The following is a 20,660-nucleotide window of genomic DNA, read 5'->3' as shown; positions in this document are numbered from 1 at the left end:
ATTTGAGGCTGGCACAAAATATTTTTAAAGATGTTTTTTGAGGTTGGGAGGGGGTTAGTGACCACTGGGGGAGTAAAGGGAGGTCATTCCCGATTCCCTCCGGTGGTCATCTGGTCAGTTCAGGCACCTTTTTGTGCCTTGGTTGTAAGAAAAAAAAAGGACCAGGTAAAGTCGTCCAAGTGTTTGTCAGGGACGCCCTTTTTTCCCCCCATTATGAGTCGAGGAGCCCAAGTCCCGCCTTCGCTACACCTCTGACACGCCTCCAGAAACTTTGGTCGTTTCCACGACAGAAAGCAGTTGAGGACGCCCAAAATCGGCTTTCGATTATGCCGATTTGGACAACCCTGTGAGAAGGACGCCCATCTTCTGATTTGTGTCCCTTACCCTTAATTGTTCTGTCTGTTTACCTGTCTTATCTAGATTGTAAGCTCTTTGAGCAGGGACTGTCTTCTGTGTATGGTGTATAGCGCTGCATATGCCTTGTAGCGCTATAGAAATGATAAGTAGATAGATAGATAGCTAGATGGGCGTCCTCTTTCAAAAATAAGCCTGTTAGGGGTCCTTTTACAAAGGTGTGCTAACATTTTTAGCATGTATTAATTATTAACGTGCGCGAACCACTAGCAACACCCAAAGGAATATATGGGTGTCTCTAGCATTTAGAGCAGGCATATTTAAAATGCTAGCACACCTTTGTAAAGGACTCCTAAGGTTTTACTATTTTATAATCTGTATATGGTTTTTTTGTATTTTAAATGGATTAATTTTAATTGTTCACAATTATGTCACAGTGCTTGCATGTGATATATATTTTTTGCTATGCGAAGAATTTGTGCTGATAATTGTTATATTGTCTGAAGCAAATATAATGGCTGCATTTGGGATGAGTTGTATATGTGTATAAGCATCCCTGAGATCCAGCAAACACAGCCAGTCCTATTTTTGTCAAGCAGTGGAGGATGTTGAGTAAGAGGTTCATTTTCAACTTTTCTCTGAAGAGAAAAGAGCTGAGGTCCTTGAGTTCCAAGATGGGGCATAATCATTCCATCTTCTTTGGGATGAGAAAATGTCTTGTGTAGAAGCCCTGATTCCTCTTTTGTAATAGAGCAGATTCTATTGCATTGGCTTCTAGATAAAATTCTTCCTGAAGAATCTAGGTGCAGCATGTGATAAACCTGACCTGATGATACTGAGCCCACAGAAATCTGTTATTTTCTGCCATTCTTGAAGAAAACATTGAACCTAACTCCTGACATATAAGGCACGGCATGGTTGGATAAAGAACTGACAGCATTTAGATGGTTCAGTGAAGATGATGAAAGCTGTCTGGACTGAATAGTAGTTTTGTTTTGGTTGTCTTCTTTCTTTCTGGTGAGGCTTGTTTTATTTATAAAACTTTATATACCTCCTTCTCAGACAAATGCTTCTTTGATGAACTGCAAGAAGCATCTTTTCCTAAATGAAAATGTTTTTTTATATATTGGGTTGTATTCATCTATCTAAAGGACAATTTAGACTTTGATGGAAGAGCACAATGATGAAGTGTTTTTATAATGATTCTTTACTGTATGAACTGTCTCTACACCTTTTACTAAAAAGGTAAAGGGTCATAATGTACACATTGAACCATGTCAAAAACTGTTTTAGTGTTGCTGCTTTTTTTTTTTTTTTTTTTCTCGACAATGGGATTAGTGGTGGGAGCAGGGGGGACAGCAACTCCTTTTGGACTTCCCATTCAACTGGAATGGGGCTGGCATACAACAATAAGCCCTCATTTGTAATGATCTGTGGATTTTTTTCCCCTTATTTTATACTTTCTCCCAAATAACCCAATTCAATGATTCCAGTGACAGTAGTCAGCATGAGTTCGTATATGAGGGCTCCTTCCAGAAGCTTGCTATTATGGGTCCTAATTCTGACTACTAAGTAATGTCACTATTGTACTATGTACTCTGCTGAGTAGCCTGGCTGTCCTGTTTAGAGACACTGATTGCTGGCACTGGTGCCATCCTGGAGAGGGTAAGGAGGGAGCGAAGCTAGACATTTGGGAGTAGGGCAAAGGGAAGGAGAAAGGCTGGAAATTTAGGGGTGGGCATAATAGGGAAGGAGAGAGGCTGGACATTTTGGGGGGGGCATAGGGAAGAGGAAATGGTGCTAAACGGGAGAGGGGCCTTGAACCACCCCTTGGAGAAAGGGAGGCATGGTTGAAATTCGCCTCGGGCATCAGAAATGCATGGGCCAGCAAGAGTTATTCTGCCCAAAGCTTTGATGAGAGAGGTAGACCTTAATAAGTTATGACATAAAAATATGCACCCTGGTTCACAAAATCATCTACAGCAATGCCCCGGGATACATGACAGACCTCATAGACCTATCAACCAGAAACACAACAAGATCAACACGAACATACCTAAATCTCCACCACCCAAGCTGCAAAGGACTCCGATACAAATCAACCTATGCATCCAGCTTCTCTTATATATAGCCGTGAAAACAACATACGACCACCTAAACCTCCGGAAACTCCTAAAGACTAACCTGTTCGAAAAGCCTAATGATCCAACCTAAATACCTTAACTCCGCAACACAACAATATAAAATTTCGAACTGGACATAAGCCAACTCTACCTTCTTATGACCCCTAATGTGTCTATCACACTGTTCACTAATCTACCATAACCTCACTTTGTATTGTCCCTACCAGTTTTGGCGATCGCCTCTACTGCACTATGTAAGCCACATTGAGCCTGCAAATAGGTGGGAAAATGTGGGATACAAATGTAATAAATAAATGACCATACCTTCCTTGTTTATCTCTTGGTTGATTCATAATTCGGGTTTTGATTACATCTGCAGGTGTTCCCAGAATAGCAGCAATTAGACCAGAACAAAGACTATTAATTAAAAAAAGCATGCATAAATTTGTTTTCATTAATATCACCAAATTATTATTTACATTGATTCCCAACTAATGGCAAGAACTACACACAGGATTATGTCCTAAGGGGCCCTTTTACTAACTTGCGTATCTATGTGCACCCAACGCGTGCCAAAATGGAGTTACTGAACGGCTACTGCGTGGCCCTTGCGGTAATTTCCTTTTTGGCGTGCGTCCGCTCTGCGCACCCAAAAAATTTATTTTCTGGCACGTCAGCTACGCACACCAAGTGGCATTTGGCGCACGTAGGTCATTACCGCCCAGTTACCGCATGAGACTTTACCACTAGGTCAATGGCTAGCAGTAAGGTCTCAGACCCAAAATGGACGCAATTTTTATTTTGCCACACGTCCATTTTCGGCATAAAATTTTAAAAAGGCATTTTTTGCAGGTACACTGAAAAATGATTCTGCGCATGCCCAAAACATGCGTCTACACTACCGCAGGCCATTTCTCAGCACACCTTAGTAAAAGGACCCCCTAAGTTACATGCAGTTACTGTCATATATATTTTTTTATACATTTATTACATTCTAGACCAGCCTTTGATATAGTTCTAATCTAATGCAGAGTTTATATACTGCACATGTCCCAAAAAGAGGTTCCAGGTGGTTTACAATTCAAAAACCCATAAAAAAGCAGGAATAACAACATAATCATAAAATAAGAGAATAACTAATTGTAAAATGAATCAAATAAAAAGGTCCTCAGCTTTTTATGTAACTGCCTGTAATTCGATTCTAAACGAACTAATCCTGGTAAAGTATTTCACACAGTATTAGCTTGGAAGGAAAACATAGAGCCTGTCTGAGGTTTAAATCTAATATTCTTAAAAACTATGTATCTCAGTAAAGGGAAAGCTACATACCTGTAGAAGGTATTCTCCGAGGACAGCAGGCTGATTGTTCTCACATGTAGGTGACGTCCACGCCAGCCCCTCCGATCAGAGATCTTCACTAGCAACAACGTTTGCTAGCCCTCGTGTGCGCATGCATACTGCGCATGCGTGACCATCTTCCCGCCCGAATGTGAGCGTGCTTGCCAGTCCAGTAAACAGCAAAGACAAGGGAAGACACAACTCCAAAGGGGAGGCGGGCAGGTTGGTGAGAACAATCAGCCTGTTGTCCTCGGAGAATACCTTCTACAGGTATGTAGCTTTCGCTTTCTCCGAGGACAAGCAGGCTGCTTGTTCTCACATGTGGGGTATCCCTAGCCCCAAGGCTCACTCAAAATAACAAACATTGGTCAATTGGGCCTCGCAACGGCGAGGACATAACTGAGATTGACCTAACAACTTATCCAACTAACTGAGAGTGCAGCCTGGAACAGAACAAAAATAGGACAAGGGGGGTGGAGTTGGATTCTAAACCCCGAACAGATTCTGCAGCACCGATTGCCCGAACCGACTGTCATGTCGGGTATCCTGCTGAAGGCAGTAATGTGATGTGAATGTGTGGACAGATGACCATGTCGCAGCCTTGCAAATCTCTTCAATAGTGGCTGAGTTCAAGTGGGTCACCAACGCCGCCATAGCTCTAACACTATGAGCCGTGACATGACCCTCAAGAGTCAGCCCAGCTTGGGCGTAAGTGAAGGAAATATGGTGTGTTTCCCGACAGACACTCCCCTTCTATTGGGATCAACAGAAACAAACATTTGGGCGGACTGTCTGTGGGGCTGTGTCCACTCCAGACAGAAGGCCAATGCTCGTTTGCAGACCAATGTGTGCAACTGACGTTCAGCAGGGCGGGTACGAGGATGGGAAAAAATGTTGGCAAGACAAATGACTGGTTAAGATGGAACTCCGACACCACTTTTGACAAGAACTTAGGGTGAGTGCGGAGGACTACTCTGTTATGATGAAATTTGGTATAAGGAGCATGAGCTACCAAGGCTTGAAGCTCACTGACTCTATGAGCTAAAGTGACTGCCACCAAGAAAATGACCTTCCAAGTCAAGTACTTCAGATGGCAAGAATTCAGTGGTTCAAAAGGAGGTTTCATCAGCTGGGTGAGAACGACATTAAGATCCCATGACACTGTAGGAGGCTTGATATGGGGCTTTGACAAAAGCAAACCTCTCATGAAGCAAACAATTAAAGACTGTCCCGAGATAGGCTTACCCTCTACACGATGATGAAAAGCACTAAACGCACTAAGATGAACTCTTACAGAGTTGGTCTTAAGACCAGCCTCAGACAAGTGCAGAAGGTATTCAAGCAGAGCCTGTGTAGGACAAGAATGAGGATCTAGGGCCTTGCTGTCACACCAGACGGCAAACCTCTTCCATTTGAAAGCATAACACCTCTTCTTAGTGGAATCTTTCCTGGAAGCAAGCAAGACTCTGGAGACACCCTCATAAAGACCCAAGGAGGCAAAGTCTACGCTCGCAACATCCAGGCCGTGAGAGCCAGGGACTGGAGGTTGGGATGCAGAAGCGCCCCCTCGTTCTGAGTGATGAGGGTTGGAAAACACTCCAATCTCCACGGTTCTTCGTAACCACTTGTATCCACTCGCCTCCACCTACCCTCCTCTCCTCTTTCCTCTACACATTAATTGATTTGTTTGCTTTATTTTTTGTCTACTAGATTGTAAGCTCTTTGAGCAGGGACTGTCTTTCTTCTATGTTTGTGCAGCGCTGCGTACGCTTTGTAGTGCTATAGAAATGCTAAATAGTAGTAGTAGTAGTAGGTTCTTCGGAGGACAACTCCAGAAGAAGAGGGAACCAGATCTGACGCGGCCAGAATGGAGCGATCAGAATCATGGTTCCACGATCCTGCTTGAGTTTCAGCAAAGTCTTCCCTACGAAGGGTATGGGAGGATACGCACACAGGAGGCCCTTCTCCCAGTGAAGGAGAAAGGCATCCGAAACTAGTCTGCCGTGGGCCTGAAGTCTGGAACAGAACTGAGGGACCTTGTGATTGGTCTGAGTGGCAAAAAGATCTACCAAGGGGGTACCCCACGCTTGGAAGATCTTGCGGACAACTCTCGAGTTGAATGACCACATGTGCGGTTGCATTATCATGCTCAACCTGTTGGCCAGACTGTTGTTTACGCCTGCCAGATATGTGGCTTGAAGGAACATGCAATGACGGCACGCCCAAAGCCACATTCCGACGGCTTCCTGACACAAGGGGCGAGATCCGGTGCCCCCCTGCTTGTTGATGTAATACATGGCAACCTGATTGTCTGTCTGAATTTGGATAATTTGGTTGGATAGCTGATCTCTGAAACCCTTTAGCGCGTTCCAGACCGCTCGTAACTCCAGGAGGTTGATCGGAAAACCTGTCTCCTGGAGGGACCAACATCCCTGGGTGTGAAGCCCATCGACATGAGCCCCCCACCCCAGGAGAGATGCATCCGTAGTCAGCACTTTTTGCGGCTGAGGAATTTGAAAGGGACGTCCCAAGGTCAAATTGGAGCGAATTGTCCTCCAATGCAGGGATTTGAGAAAAATGGTGGACAACCGGATCACGTCTTCCAGATCCCCCACAGCTTGATACCACTGGGAAGCTAGGGTCCATTGAGCAGATCTCATGTGGAGACGGGCCATGGGAGTCACGTGAACTGTGGAGGCCACGTGGCCGAGCAATCTCAACATCTGCCGAGCTGTGTTCTGCTGAGACGCTCGTACCCAGGAGACAAGGGACAGAATATTGTCTGTCCTCGCTTTGGGGAGGTAGGCATGAGCAGTCTGGGAGTTTAGCAGAGCTCCTATGAATTCTAGTTTTTCCACTGAAAGAAGGTGGAACTTTGGATAATTTATCACAAACCCTAGTAGCTCCAGGAGTTGAATAGTCATCTGCATGGACTGTAGAGCTCCTGCCTCTGAGGTGTTCTTCACCAGTCAATCGTCGAGATAAGGGAACACATGCACTCTCAGTCTGCGCAAAGAGGCCGCCACTACTGCCAGGCATTTCGTGAACACTCTGGGCGTGAAAATGCCGTGTTCCCAGACGGAATCGAAGATACTGCCTGTGAGCTGGTAGTATCGGAATGCGAGTATAAGCATCCTTTAAGTCCAGAGAGCATAGCCAATCGTTTTTCTGAATCATGGGAAGAAGGATGCCCAGAGAAAGCATCCTGAACTTTTCTCAGACCAGATATTTGTTCAGGGCCCTTAGGTCTAGGATGGGACGCATCCCCCGTTTTCTTTTCCACAAGAAAGTACCTGGAATAGAATCCCAGCCCTTCCTGCCCCGGTGGCACGGGCTCGACCGCATTGGCACTGAGAAGGGCGGAGAGTTCCTCTGCAAGTACCTGCTTGTGCTGGAAGCTGAAGGACTGAGCTCCCGGTGGGCAATTTGGAGGTTTGGAGATCAAATTGAGGGAGTATCCCAGCCGGACTATTTGGAGAACCCACCGGTCAGAGGTTATGAGAGGCCACCTTTGGTGAAAAAATTTTAACCTCCCCCCGACCGGTAGATCGTCCAGCACAGACATTTTTATCTCGGCTATGCTCGCCTGGAGCCAGTCAAAAGCCCGTCCCTTGCTTTTGCTGGGGAGCTGCAGGGGCCTGTGGAAGCGCACGCTGTTGACAAGAACGAGCGCGCTGGGGCTTAGCCTGAGCAGGCTGGCGAGAAGGTGGATTGTACCTACGTCTATTAGAAGCATAGGGAACACTCCTCCTTCCCCCATAAAAACGTCTCCCTGAAGAGGTAGATGCTGAAGGCATCCGTTGGGAGAGCTTGTCGAATGCGGTGTCCCGCTGGTGGAGCTGTTCTACCACCTGTTCGACACGCTCACCAAAATTGTTATCCCCCCGGCAAGGAGCATCCACAATCTGCTGCTGGACTCTATTCTCCAGGTCAGAGGCACACAGCCATGAGAGTCTGCGCATTCACTATACCTTGAGCAGTGGTCCTGGATGCAACATCAAAGTGTCGTAAACACCCCTGGACAGGAATTTTCGACACACCTTCAGCTGCCTGACTACCTCCTGAAAAGGCTTGGCCTGCTCCGATGGGAGCTGATCAACCAAGTCCGTCAGCTGCCTCACATTGTTCCGCAAGTGGATGCTCGTGTAGAGCTGGTACGACTGGATCCTGGACACGAGCATAGCAGAATGGTAGGCCTTCCTCCCAAAAGAGTCCAGAGTCCTAGACTCCTGCCCCGGGGGCGCCGAGGCATAATCTCTAGTACTCTTGACTTTCTTGAGAGCCAGATCCACAACTCCAGAGTCATGAGGCAACTGGGTCTTCATTAGCTCTGGGTCCCCGTGGATCCGATATTGGGACTCGATCTTCTTGGGAATGGTTGGATTATTAAGGGTTTCGTCCAGTTCGCCAACAATGTCTGCTTTAGGATGAAGGGGAACAGTGGATGACTCCTTAGGTGGTGAAGGATAGTCCAGGACCTCGAACATCTCAGCCCTGGACTCATCCTCAGTAACCACTGGGAAGTGAATGGCCGTAGACATTCCCCAGACAAATGACAAGAAAGACAGACTCTCCAGGGGAGAAAGCTTTCTCTCTGGTGAAAGAGTGGGATCAGAAGGAAGACCACAAGACTCCTCATCAGAGAAATACCTGGGGTTCTCCTCTGCCTCCCACGAGGCCTCACCTTCGGTATCGGACACCAGTTCACGAACTTCAGTCCGAAGCCGAGCCTGTCTCAACACCGAGGAACTAGGTTCCCGATGGCAGTGTCGAGAAGACTTCCACGCCGCCGGCGACGAAGCTCCCTCCAGCGACGTCAAGTCAACCTGGGTGGCAGCGGATGCCGATGCCGCAAGCGGTACTGGTATCGCTGTCCTCACCACGGGCGGGGAGCCAACTGCCGCATCTCTCGACAGTACCGGAGCAGGTGGTCGAAGCAACCCTTCCAGGATCTCCGGAAGTATGGCTCTGAGGCACTTGTCCAGAGTGGCTGTCGAGCAAGGCAGTGGGGTCAGTACCGGCGATGAAGTCAGAACCTGTCTGGGGCGCGGAGGTGGTACCGGGCTGTCCGGAGCAGAGCGCATCGACACCTTCTGTATGGAGGGTGAGCGGTCCTCCCGGCGTCGACACTTCACGGGTACCGAATCCTTTGGTGTCCCGGAGCTCTTGGTACCGTGACGCGAAGGTGACCGATGATGGTGCTTCTTCGCGCGAAGCACATCAGCGGTACCGAAGAGGAAGACGTGGAATCCAGGCGTCTCCTCAGAGCCGGGTCCGAAGGTGGTCGGTCCCGGGGGGCCTGCACAGCAGGAGCCCTCGAGGCAGGTGGAGACCCACTCGATGGCTCACTGCTACCAGCGTGGGATCTCTGGACAGCCATCACCTGCACTCCAGACATCGATGCACCCTCCAATGCCGACATCGATACCGGCTGGCTCTGTTGACGTCGAAGGATCGGACGAAGCTCCGAACAGAATGTTCCACTGAGCTAATGCTTCTTGAGCTGGAGGCACAAAGTACAGACGTTAGGGCGATGACCGGCCCCGAGACACTGAAGACATGAAACGTGCCTATTAGTGAGCGAGATCATCCGGCTGTACCGCGTGCACTTCTTGAAGCCCCTGGCAGGCTTCGAAGACATGGGCGGAAAAATCACGCCGGCGAGGTCAAACGCGATGATGCTGGAAAAATGGCACCAAAAGAAGGAAAAAACTCGCTCACGCCAAAGAAAGGAAACTTACGGGGAAAACTCTAAAAAGTAAAGGAAAAACAAACATACTACTTTTTTTTTTAATAACACGAGAGTACTTTGAAGAAGAAGCTGAATTCGGCAAAAAACGTGGCGAAGAACGCAGTGCGGGCCTCTCTGGGGCAGAGAACGACTGATACACAGCCGTTCCAAACCGCGGAAAAAGAGAGACTGGGGAGCACGTTCGCGCTACGGGCAGGAAGACAGTCGCACATGCGCGGTTCACGCATGTCCACGCGAGAGCTAGCAAACTTTGTTGTTAGGAAGATCTTCCGATCCTGGGGCTGCCGTTGGACGTCACCCAATCATGAGAACAAGCAGCCTGCTTGCCCTTGGAGAACTCGAGCTAACCTTTAGTAAAAGAACCCCACATTGTCTTCAATCAAATCTTTCATTTATGTTCTCAAGGATTTTTCCCCTTAAATAATGGCAAAATCTTAACTCCTATTCCTAAGAACCCCTGGTCCAGCATGAGTGAAATCTCAAACTATAGGCCTGTGGCCTCGAAACCAATATTGGTGATGGAAGGCCTGCTCACTCATCAATTTATGGATTATCTCAACTTCTCGATCTTACATACTTGCTAATCAGGCTTCAGACCATCATGTAGCACTGAGACAGCAAACTTCAGAACAGAATTGAGTAAGGGTAGAAACATTATCATTCTACAGTTCAATATGACCAGTGTTTTTGATATAGTTGACCATGACATCTTACTCAATCTAATAGATCATTTTGGGTTATGTGGCAATGTACTTCAATAGTTCAGAGGTTTTCTTATTTCAAGACATTACCAAGTAAAACAATCAAGCCTTATCTCCTCTCCTCGGTCCCCCAATTGTGGTGTACCACAGCCCCCTCTTTCTCCCATCCTATTCAATATAATGGCACCATTAGGCAACCTACTTGAATCAAATGGATTGCACTCTTTTGTACGCTGATGGTGTCACCATTTATATTCCTTTTGTCAATGATAGCAAAGAAATCTTAACAAAAATCAAATCTGGCCTAGAACTAATGGAAACCTGGGCCGATAATTTCAAATTGAAACTTAATAGAGGAAAAAAACAAAGTTCCTAATAATAACAAATCCTTACCATCCAATACATTATAAAAACTTTATTATTGATAATATAATTTACCCTCTAGAGTCCAATTTGAAAATCCTAGGAGTAAAAAATTGATTAGCATCTCTTGTTTGAACCACAGGTATCCAAAGTAGTATCCAATGGTTTCAAATCACTATGGAAATTAAAGACTGAGACCATACTTTCCAAGTTCAGTCTTTAGATCCTTAATAACCCAATCATTAGGAGTTGAGGAGTGGCCTAGTGGTTAGAGCAATCCAGAGGTGGCCGGTTCAAATCCCACTGCTGCTCCTTGTGATCTTGGGCAAGTCATTTAACCCTCCATTGCCTCAGGTACAAACTTAAATTGTGAGCCCTCCTGGGACAGAGAAATATCCAGAGTACCTGAATGTACCTCACCTTGAGCTACTACTGAAAAAGGTGTGAGCAAAATCTAAATAAGTAAATAATCTAAATCTGACTACTGCAATACCATATATGTAGGACTAAAAACCACATTAATCAGAAAATTACAAACTGCCCAAAACACGGCAGCTTGTCTAGTAATTAGAGCTCCCCGTTACTCTAAAGTGACTCTTTTTACTATTAAAATTACTCTGGCTTCCAATAAATGCACAAGTGGCATTCAAACTGTGTGTTCTTGTTTATCAAACAATAGACGCCCAATCTCCATCTTATATGCAGAACTAGGGGCGAAGCTACGGGTGGGCCTGGGCCCATCCAGTCTTGGTTCAGGCCCACCCAGAAGCGCTACACCCAAACCAATTCCCTCCCTTCCCTCCAACCTCACTCCCATGTCCAGCACAGTGCCTCTTCCCTTCCCTCCACCCTCGCATGTCCGGCGCCTCTCTCCCCTCCCACAGTTCTGGCACCGCCACCTCCATGTCTTCCTTACCCACCCTCCATCCTTGCCGCGGCGCTTGCTCACTCTATCATCGCCGCCCAGCAGGAACTTCAAACAGCGCGTTAGCGCTGTGTCAGAGCCTTCCTCTCTGCTGCATCTCATGCAACTTCCTGTTTACGCAGGCTGGGTGGGACGCGGCAGAGAGGAAGGCTCTGACACAGCGCTGACGCGCTGTTTGAAGTTCCTGCTGGGCGGCGATGATAGAGAGAGCAAGCGCTGCGGCAAGGATGGAGGGTGGGTAAGGAAGACACGGAGGTGGCACCGTGGCGGTGCCGGAACTGTGGGAGGGGAGAGAGGCACTGGACATGGGGGTTGGAGGGGAGGGGCCCTGGACATGCATGCTTGTGGGTGGGAGGTTGGAGAGAAGGGAGAGAGGTGCTGGGCATGTAAGGAGGTGCTGGAGAGAAGGGATAGAGATGTGGAACTGCGAGGGGAGGGAAGGGATGGGATAGAGTTGCTGGATATGTAGGGGGAGAGAAGGGATAGAGGTGCTCGATATGTGGGTAGGAGGGAAGGGAGAGAGATGCTGGATATGTGGGTGGGAGCGAAGGGAGAGAGGTGCTGGATATTGTAAAGGTGCTGAGCGTCTCTCCGCCTCTGGGACTATTCGCCTTTCTCAGCCTCCTCTATCATACATTTCTTCTCCAAAAAAAAACAGGAAAACCACAGGATCAAACAATAACTTTCCTTTTATTTTTATCCTTCAGCTTGGTAGAACCCAGCCCGGGCTTCCGCCGCTGATTCCCCTCTCCCCCCTTTTGTCTTGGGAGAAGCAGCGGACCCGTCAAGAAACCCTATCTGGGCCGGTCAGGTTTATCAGAACACTGCCCCCCTACAGCCTGGTTTCCCTAAGCCTAGTTCCGGCAAGTACGGCTGGCCCAAAACAGCTCAATATAACTTGGCTTTAAATCCACAGTTCCTGTAACCAAGCTCTCAAAACAGTTCCATATACTTTGGCTTTTAAATCCACAGTTCATGTAGCCAAGCTCTCAAAAACAGTTCAATATAACCTGGCTTTTAAATCCACAGTTCATGTAGCCAAGCTCTCAAAACAGTTCAATATAACCTGGCTTTTAAATCCACAGTTCATGTAGCCAAGCTCTCAAAACAGTTCAACATAACTTGGCTTTTAAATCCACAGTTCATGTAGCCAAGCTCTCAAAACAGTTCAATATAACTTGGCTTTTAAATCCACAGTTCATGTAGCCAAGCTCTCAAAAACAGTTCCACATAACTTGGCTTTTAAATCCACAGTTCATGTAGCCAAGCTCTCAAAAACAGTTCAATATAACCTGGCTTTTAAATCCACAGTTCATGTAGCCAAGTGTGGACTCAAAGCCTGGGGTCCCTCCCTCTTGGTCAGTCTCCCTTTCTCACCTGACCTCCTCCCGCTTTGACCCCTCTTTCTTTGGCCCGGATCCTCTCTTTTCCAGGGCCCTTCTTACTTCTATGCCCTCCTCTGGGCCAGGGCAGAAATGTCCATGGGCTCCTCCAGGGCCTGCTCCTGGGCGGTTACCTCCATCTCCCAAGGCCCCCCTTCCCTCTCCTCTTTCTCAGGAGCCCAGTCCATGCTCTCTTCGCCCCTCCTTTCTCCCAGCTGCTCCTCCTTTTCCTCATTAACCTTTTCCCACCTGTTCCTCCTCCCCCAGGTTGTAGAATTAGTATTTCTCCTTCCCTGGCAGCCCCCTTCTGGCGCCTCATGGGAGTACGCCCTGGTTTGTCTCCCTTGTACCCAAGGTGGATGCTGGGAGTTGTAGTTTCTAATTTGAAGTCTTCTCCTGGGGAAAATCTGCCTGTAAGTGCGAGACTCCTCTGGGGCTTTTTGGGGTTTGCAGGGTCGTTCTCCCCCCTTTTCTTCCTGCTCTCTACTGTTCTCCACATATTCTTTACATACCCCCCCCCTTAAACTCGTCTCTCTCCCTTTTCTCTCATTGGCCCCTTTTTCTTCCTCTACCCGCGATAGGGCGTCCACATTACCCAAACACCTCCCGGGACGATGCTCCACCTCATATTGGAATGGCTGTAAAGCTAGATACCATCTCATTAATCTACCATTATTATTTTTCTTCAGGCTCAGCCATTTCAATGGAGCATGGTCCGTTACTAGTTTAAATTTCCTCCCCTCCAAATAGACATTACATTCCTGTACTGCCCACCGTATGGCTAGACACTCCTTCTCTATAGTGGAGTAATGTTCTTCATGGGGTAATAGCTTCCGGCTCAAATACAGCACTGGATGCTCTTCCCTGTTATGCTCCTGGGATAGTACAGCCCCCAACCCCCTTCCCGAAGCATCTGTTTGCAGGATAAAGGGTTTCCCGAAATCCACTGCCTTCAAGACCGGCTCTTGACACAGGGCCTTCTGCATCTGTGCAAAAGCCGTCCTCTCCTCTTCCCCCCACCTTAAGGGATCAGGGTTCTTCCCTCTTAGCATGTCCGTTAAGGGGGTGGCAATAGTGGAAAATTGAGGGATGAAACGGCGGTAATACCCTACCATCCCCAGGAATCTACGCAATTGCTTTTTGGTGCTCGGCCGGGGAAACTCCTGTATGCTTTTAACCTTATTTAACAATGGTCGTACCTCCCCTCGGCCCACATTGTAGCCCAAATACTTCACCCTGTATTGTGCAAAATAACACTTTTTTGGGTTCAGGGTGAGTCCTGCCGCCCTAAAAGCCTGTAGAACCGCCCCTACCTGGGTCAAATGAGTATCCCATTCCCCGCTATGTATGACCACATCATCCATATAGGCTGCTGCGTATGCCTGAAGGGGTCTAAGCACCCGGTCTAGTAATCTCTGGCAACTCGCAGCTGCTGAATTAAGGCCGAAAGGCAACCTTTTGAACTGGTACAGGCCCATTGGTGTGCTAAAAGCTGTCTTTGCCCGCGCCCCTGGAGTAAGTGGAATTTGCCAATACCCTTTTGTTAAGTCCAGGGTAGTGAGATATTGGGCGGCCCCTAACCTATCCACCAGCTCTTCAATATAGGGCATAGGATAGGCATCTGCCTGAGACAGGGTATTCAGCTGGCGGAAATCTATACAGAACCTCCACTCCCCCTCGGGTTTGGGTACTAGCACCACGGGGCTGGACCAGGGGCTATTTGATTCTTCAATCACCCCAAAGTTTAACATTTCCTGCACCTGTTTTATCACCTCTTGCCTTTTCACGGGGGAAAGCCTATAGGGCTTTTGCCTAACTATCTTTCCCCTCTCCGTTATTATGTCATGCTGCACTAGCCGGGTATTTCCTGGGCAAGCTGTCAGGACATCCTTAAATCTTCTCAGTAGGCTTCCTAGCTCCTTTTTTTGTAACAGTGTCAAACGGGGATTAACCCCGGGCTCCCCGGGTTTGAAGATATCCCTTATTTGGGGCCCCAACTCCTCTTCCTCCTTCTCTTCCACCCTAGCCTGAAAGCCTACTCTTGCTATCCAGGGTTTTATAAGGTTTACATGGAAGGTTTGGACCCTTCCTTTCTCGTTCTCCACCTCATACGTGAGGGGTCCTAGTCGCTTCTTCACCACCCAGGGTCCCTTCCACCTGGAGGCAAACTTATGCGGGTCCTCTGAGATTAGGATGAGAACCCTATCTCCGGATTGAAACTCCCTTTCTCTCGTACCTTTATCATAATATTCTTTTTGTAGCATTTGGCTTTCTTCTAGCCTCTCCTGGGAATATTCCTGTATCCTACCTAGTCTGGCCCTCAGATCCTGCAAGTATTCGACGACTGATTGATCAGTGGCTTCCGGGGTTACCCACTGTTCTTGCAGTATGTCCAAAATGCCCCGGGGCCTCCTGCCAAACATTAGTTCAAAAGGTGACACTTCTAAGGAGTCGTGTACCTTTTCTCGGTAAGCATATAACACAAAAGGCAGCAGTTGGTCCCAACCTGTCCTATCTTCCCCTAAAGCTCTTTTTAACATGCCCTTTAAGGTTTTATTAAAACGTTCTACCATCCCATTAGTTTGCGGATGGTAGGCCGCAGTACGGACATGTTGTATTCCAAAAGCCTCCCACACTTGCTTTAGGGTACTGGACATAAAGTTGGACCCCCTATCTGTCAGAACCTCTCGGGGAAACCCCACCTCACAGAAAATTTTTATTAGCTCCTGGGCAATACCCTTTGCGGATATGCCTCTTAAGGGCACGGCCCAGGGGTATCTAGTGGCCATATCCATTATCACCAACACATACAAGAAACCCCTTTTGGATTTCGTTACGGGACCAATAATGTCCATTGCTATCTTTTTCCCTGGTTGGTCCACCCTAGGAAGAGGACTTAAAGGGGCTTTGGGAGGGAATCGGTCGGCCACCTTCTGACAGTTGGGGCATGACTTACAATACTTCTCCACCTCTCTATATACTCCCGGCCAGTAAAATCGCGCCAATATCTGCGTCAAGGTGGCCTGGGTGCCCTTATGTCCCCATAACGGGTGATCATGCGCTAGCCTTATTACCAGAGGGCGGAAAGCCTGGGGCACTACTAGCTGCCTCCCTCCTTCTGTGTTCTCCCAGTTCGGCACACGCCGATAGAGTATGTCCCCTTCTATCAGGAACCCTGGAGCCCCTTGGTCTTCCCCCTGGCGGGCCCTTTCCCAGGCATATTCTAAGGTCGGATCATTGGCCTGTTCCCTATGAAACTGAGGAAACTGTTCCCTAAGTTCTTTTGGGGCCACAGGTAGATAGCTTTCCGCTTTCAGCTGCTCCCAGGCCTCCCGTCTACCCCTTTTCTCCTTTTTTTTCAAAGCCTTCGCTTTTCTCTCTTTCCCCGGCTCCCCTAAGACCTCGCCCTGGAAAGGAAAGATGCCTCCTATTCCCTCTTCCGGAACCTCTGGGTCCCGAAGAGCCTGGGCACGAGTAGTTACCCATACTCTTTTCTCTCTAATACATTCGGAAAAAGGGGGCCAATCCCTTCCCAGAATCATCTCCTGGGGTAACCGGGGAAGAACGGCCACAGCAATCTCTATCTCCCCTCTGGGCCCTTTTAGGTTTACTTTATGTAGGGTGTACCGTGTACGGGCCCCGTGTATACACTGTATCGCTACCGCTCCCTCATAGGTATCCCTCCCTCTATTCCTCCTCTCTCTTATTCGGTCCCATAACCGCCGGGAGATCATGGACTGGTCTGCCCCAGAGTCCAACATGGCTACTACCGGTAAACCTTCCACCTCTAAAGGGGACGTATACCGGGGTTTAAACCCCCTTTCAACCTGTGAGGTCCACCCCTCCCGACCCGGGCAATCCTTCCTGAAATGCCCCGTTCTCCCACATTTATAACACTGCTTTACTCCATAAGAGACTGCCCTCTTTTCCTCGCCCGGGAGCCCCCCTTGCTTTTTCCCCAGCCAAGTGGCGTCCAGCTTCCATTCCTTTTGCCCCAACTTGGAGGAGTAACTTTTGGAACCCCCACCCCCCTGGGGTCGGGGCTTTCCCCCCTTCCTCTCGGTTCCTCCCCAATGTTGGGCTTCCAGATACCACTCCAACCCAGCAGTCACTCCCTCAACTGTCTTACAGCCCCTTTTTACCAATTCTGCTCTTATTTCTCCGGGCAGGCCCTGGAGGAATTGCTCCACCACCAATTCTTGGAGAATCTCCGCGATGGTGTGGTGGTCCGGCTCTAACCATCTTTTTAATAAGTCCATTAGTCTATTGGCCACGGCTTTAGGGGTTTCCCCCATTTCCCATTTAGTGGCCCGAAATTTCCTCCTATACGCCTGGGTACTAAGCCCATATCTGTCCTTAATGGCTTCTTTTAATCTTCCATAGTGGGCAGCATCGTCAGGAGACAAGTCCCGAAATGCGGCCAGGGCCTCCCCTGATAGGGAAGGGACTAACCGCACGGCCCACTGCTCGTGAGGCCAATTAGCCGCCACGGCCACCCTTTCAAATGCTGTTAGGAAATCATCCACATTGTCCTGCTCTGTTAACTTCCCCCATGCAAGTGTGTTCATGGATAAAGATCCTACCGCACCGCTGCCTCCTGGCCCTTGTCCTACTGCTCCGGTTTCCACGTCCCTTGGAGCTAGGATCCCTCTCTGAAAGAACTCCTGGAGCATTTTTAGCACTGGCTGCTGTTGATCTCTCGCAGCCGTTAAGGAGTCCTCTACCATCTTCGCGGTCAGCTCCTGCTGTTTTTGGAACTGCATGGTCATCCACGCGAAGATTTCCTTGGGATCCATCCCGGGCGACGGAACCGTTTCCGGAACCCAAGACGGGTCTGCGCCTTTATCAGCGTTGGCCCCTCCGTCGGGCTTCTCAGCTGGGCTGGTCTCAACCTCCTCGAGCGACAGGTCCGAAGCAGAAAAAAAATTTTTTTGATCCCACTCCTGACACCACTTGTAAAGGTGCTGAGTGTCTCTCCGCCTCTGGGACTATTCGCCTTTCTCAGCCTCCTCTATCATACATTTCTTCTCCAAAAAAAAACAGGAAAACCACAGGATCAAACAATAACTTTCCTTTTATTTTTATCCTTCAGCTTGGTAGAACCCAGCCCGGGCTTCCGCCGCTGATTCCCCTCTCCCCCCTTTTGTCTTGGGAGAAGCAGCGGACCCGTCAAGAAACCCTATCCGGGCCGGTCAGGTTTATCAGAACACTGCCCCCCTACAGCCTGGTTTCCCTAAGCCTAGTTCCGGCAAGTACGGCTGGCCCAAAACAGCTCAATATAACTTGGCTTTAAATCCACAGTTCCTGTAACCAAGCTCTCAAAACAGTTCCATATACTTTGGCTTTTAAATCCACAGTTCATGTAGCCAAGCTCTCAAAAACAGTTCAATATAACTTGGCTTTTAAATCCACAGTTCATGTAGCCAAGCTCTCAAAACAGTTCAATATAACCTGGCTTTTAAATCCACAGTTCATGTAGCCAAGCTCTCAAAACAGTTCAATATAACTTGGCTTTTAAATCCACAGTTCATGTAGCCAAGCTCTCAAAAACAGTTCCACATAACTTGGCTTTTAAATCCACAGTTCATGTAGCCAAGCTCTCAAAAACAGTTCAATATAACCTGGCTTTTAAATCCACAGTTCATGTAGCCAAGTGTGGACTCAAAGCCTGGGGTCCCTCCCTCTTGGTCAGTCTCCCTTTCTCACCTGACCTCCTCCCGCTTTGACCCCTCTTTCTTTGGCCCGGATCCTCTCTTTTCCAGGGCCCTTCTTACTTCTATGCCCTCCTCTGGGCCAGGGCAGAAATGTCCATGGGCTCCTCCAGGGCCTGCTCCTGGGCGGTTACCTCCATCTCCCAAGGCCCCCCTTCCCTCTCCTCTTTCTCAGGAGCCCAGTCCATGCTCTCTTCGCCCCTCCTTTCTCCCAGCTGCTCCTCCTTTTCCTCATTAACCTTTTCCCACCTGTTCCTCCTCCCCCAGGTTGTAGAATTAGTATTTCTCCTTCCCTGGCAGCCCCCTTCTGGCGCCTCATGGGAGTACGCCCTGGTTTGTCTCCCTTGTACCCAAGGTGGATGCTGGGAGTTGTAGTTTCTAATTTGAAGTCTTCTCCTGGGGAAAATCTGCCTGTAAGTGCGAGACTCCTCTGGGGCTTTTTGGGGTTTGCAGGGTCGTTCTCCCCCCTTTTCTTCCTGCTCTCTACTGTTCTCCACATATTCTTTACAATATGTAGGAGGGAGAGAGGTGCTGGATATGTAGGAGGGAGAGAAGGGAGAGATGTGCTGGGTGAGGGTGTGGGATGGAAGGGAGAGAACTGCTGGATTTGTGGGGGAGGGCAGGCGGGAAGGGGGAGAGGTGCTGGGCATGCAAGGGAGGCTGCAGCAAAGGGAGAGAGGTGCTGGATATGCAGGGGAGGGCTGGAGGGAAGGGGGAGAGATATGGACCTGCAAGGGGGGCGAGAACGAAGGGAGAGAAGTACTGGACCTATGAGAGGGGGAAGGGTTAGTGTTAGAGGAAAGGGAGAGGGATGTTGGATCAAGGAGATAAAGGAATGTGTGGGGGGGGGGGGGGGTCAAATGCTGAACTCACAGTGGAGAATGAACCAGATGCATAAGGGGAAGAGAAGAGAGAAGGAAAGTTGCTGGTTGGAGTCGGGTTACAGAGGAAAGGTGTGTGGGAGGGAGAAAGGGGACACAGAGAGGTACAAAGAAACAGAAGGGAGATGATGAGCATTGGATGGGAGCATGGGGACAGGGACACAGATGAGATGCTGTATTGGGATGGCATATGGGCACATAGGGGCAATGCCTGACATGGGGTGGGGAGGGAGATATGGGAATAGAGATACAATGGACATGGGGGGGGGGGAGATATGGGAATAGAGATATAATGGACACAGAGGGGAGATACTAGACAAGAGGGAGAATAGGAACACAGATGGGAGGATGCTGGGCATGGGTACATGGGTGCACAAAGGAATGATGATGGATGCGGGGATATGAACATGGGAGATTCTGGATAAGGAAATATATGGACACAGAGATGGGAGATGGATGGTGGACATGGAGACAGAAGAAATGTCAAATGGACAGGAAAGACACAGGGAAGCAGAAACCAGAGACTGGGACCAATATGATATGAAAAATAAAATGACCAGACAACAAAAAGGTACAAAAAATTATTTTTATTTCTATTTTGTGATTAGACTATGTCAGATTTGTCATATGTCAGACATGGCTGGGGCCCAGGGAAGACATCTGGGAGAGGACCCCAAAGCCCATTACCAGGCTGCACCTTCTTCAGCTTCTGGCAGGTTTGGGGCTCTCTCTGGCCAGAGAGCCAAGCACAATTGCCCTATTTGCACCCCCCCCAAAAAAAAAAACACCATCCCTGGCATGTGATACCTTTATATTTTGCATGTTGTACTACATGCAAGGTCTGGTTTCTTGGGGTTTCAGTTTAATTTATATTTATAGAGTTTGTGGTCACTTATTCTGTATTTGGCTCTTGTGTTCTGTGTGCGTGGCCCCGAGGTATTCTGTCACCATGAAGTTTCTATGTAGCATTCTGTAGTAATTTGGCTTGTTCAGTTTTCTTGATAGATGTATCAATATTTTAGAGCCACTTTTCATAGGTAGAGGATCCTTGCTTTGGAAGTTAGTGCTGGAATGGTAGATTTGCTCTAGATTCTGAGTGACTTTTTGTTTGTAGATTTTTTAAAATTACT

The 20,660-nt window shown here is 48.4% G+C and overlaps 1 protein-coding gene across 4 annotated transcripts in view; it reads right to left on the bottom strand.

The window, feature by feature from the left end:
- The window catches only part of SLC25A27 (solute carrier family 25 member 27), a 155,052-nt gene that overhangs the window by 5,374 nt on the left and 129,018 nt on the right, over positions 1-20,660 (bottom strand). For 3 of the 4 annotated variants that reach the window (XM_030198777.1, XM_030198781.1, XM_030198779.1), the window contains exon 7: positions 2,802-2,894. The exons of the other annotated variant lie outside the window; for it this stretch is intronic. In XM_030198777.1, the coding sequence (XP_030054637.1) occupies positions 2,802-2,894 (93 nt within the window). The remainder of the gene's footprint in view (positions 1-2,801; positions 2,895-20,660) is intronic. 4 annotated transcript variants of the gene reach the window in all.

This window comes from Microcaecilia unicolor, chromosome 3 (assembly GCF_901765095.1).
Source record: "Microcaecilia unicolor chromosome 3, aMicUni1.1, whole genome shotgun sequence".
In the NCBI taxonomy this organism is placed as follows: domain Eukaryota; kingdom Metazoa; phylum Chordata; class Amphibia; order Gymnophiona; family Siphonopidae; genus Microcaecilia; species Microcaecilia unicolor.
The sequence above is the reverse complement of the archived record's forward strand: the minus strand, read 5'-3'. Positions and strand labels throughout refer to the sequence as shown.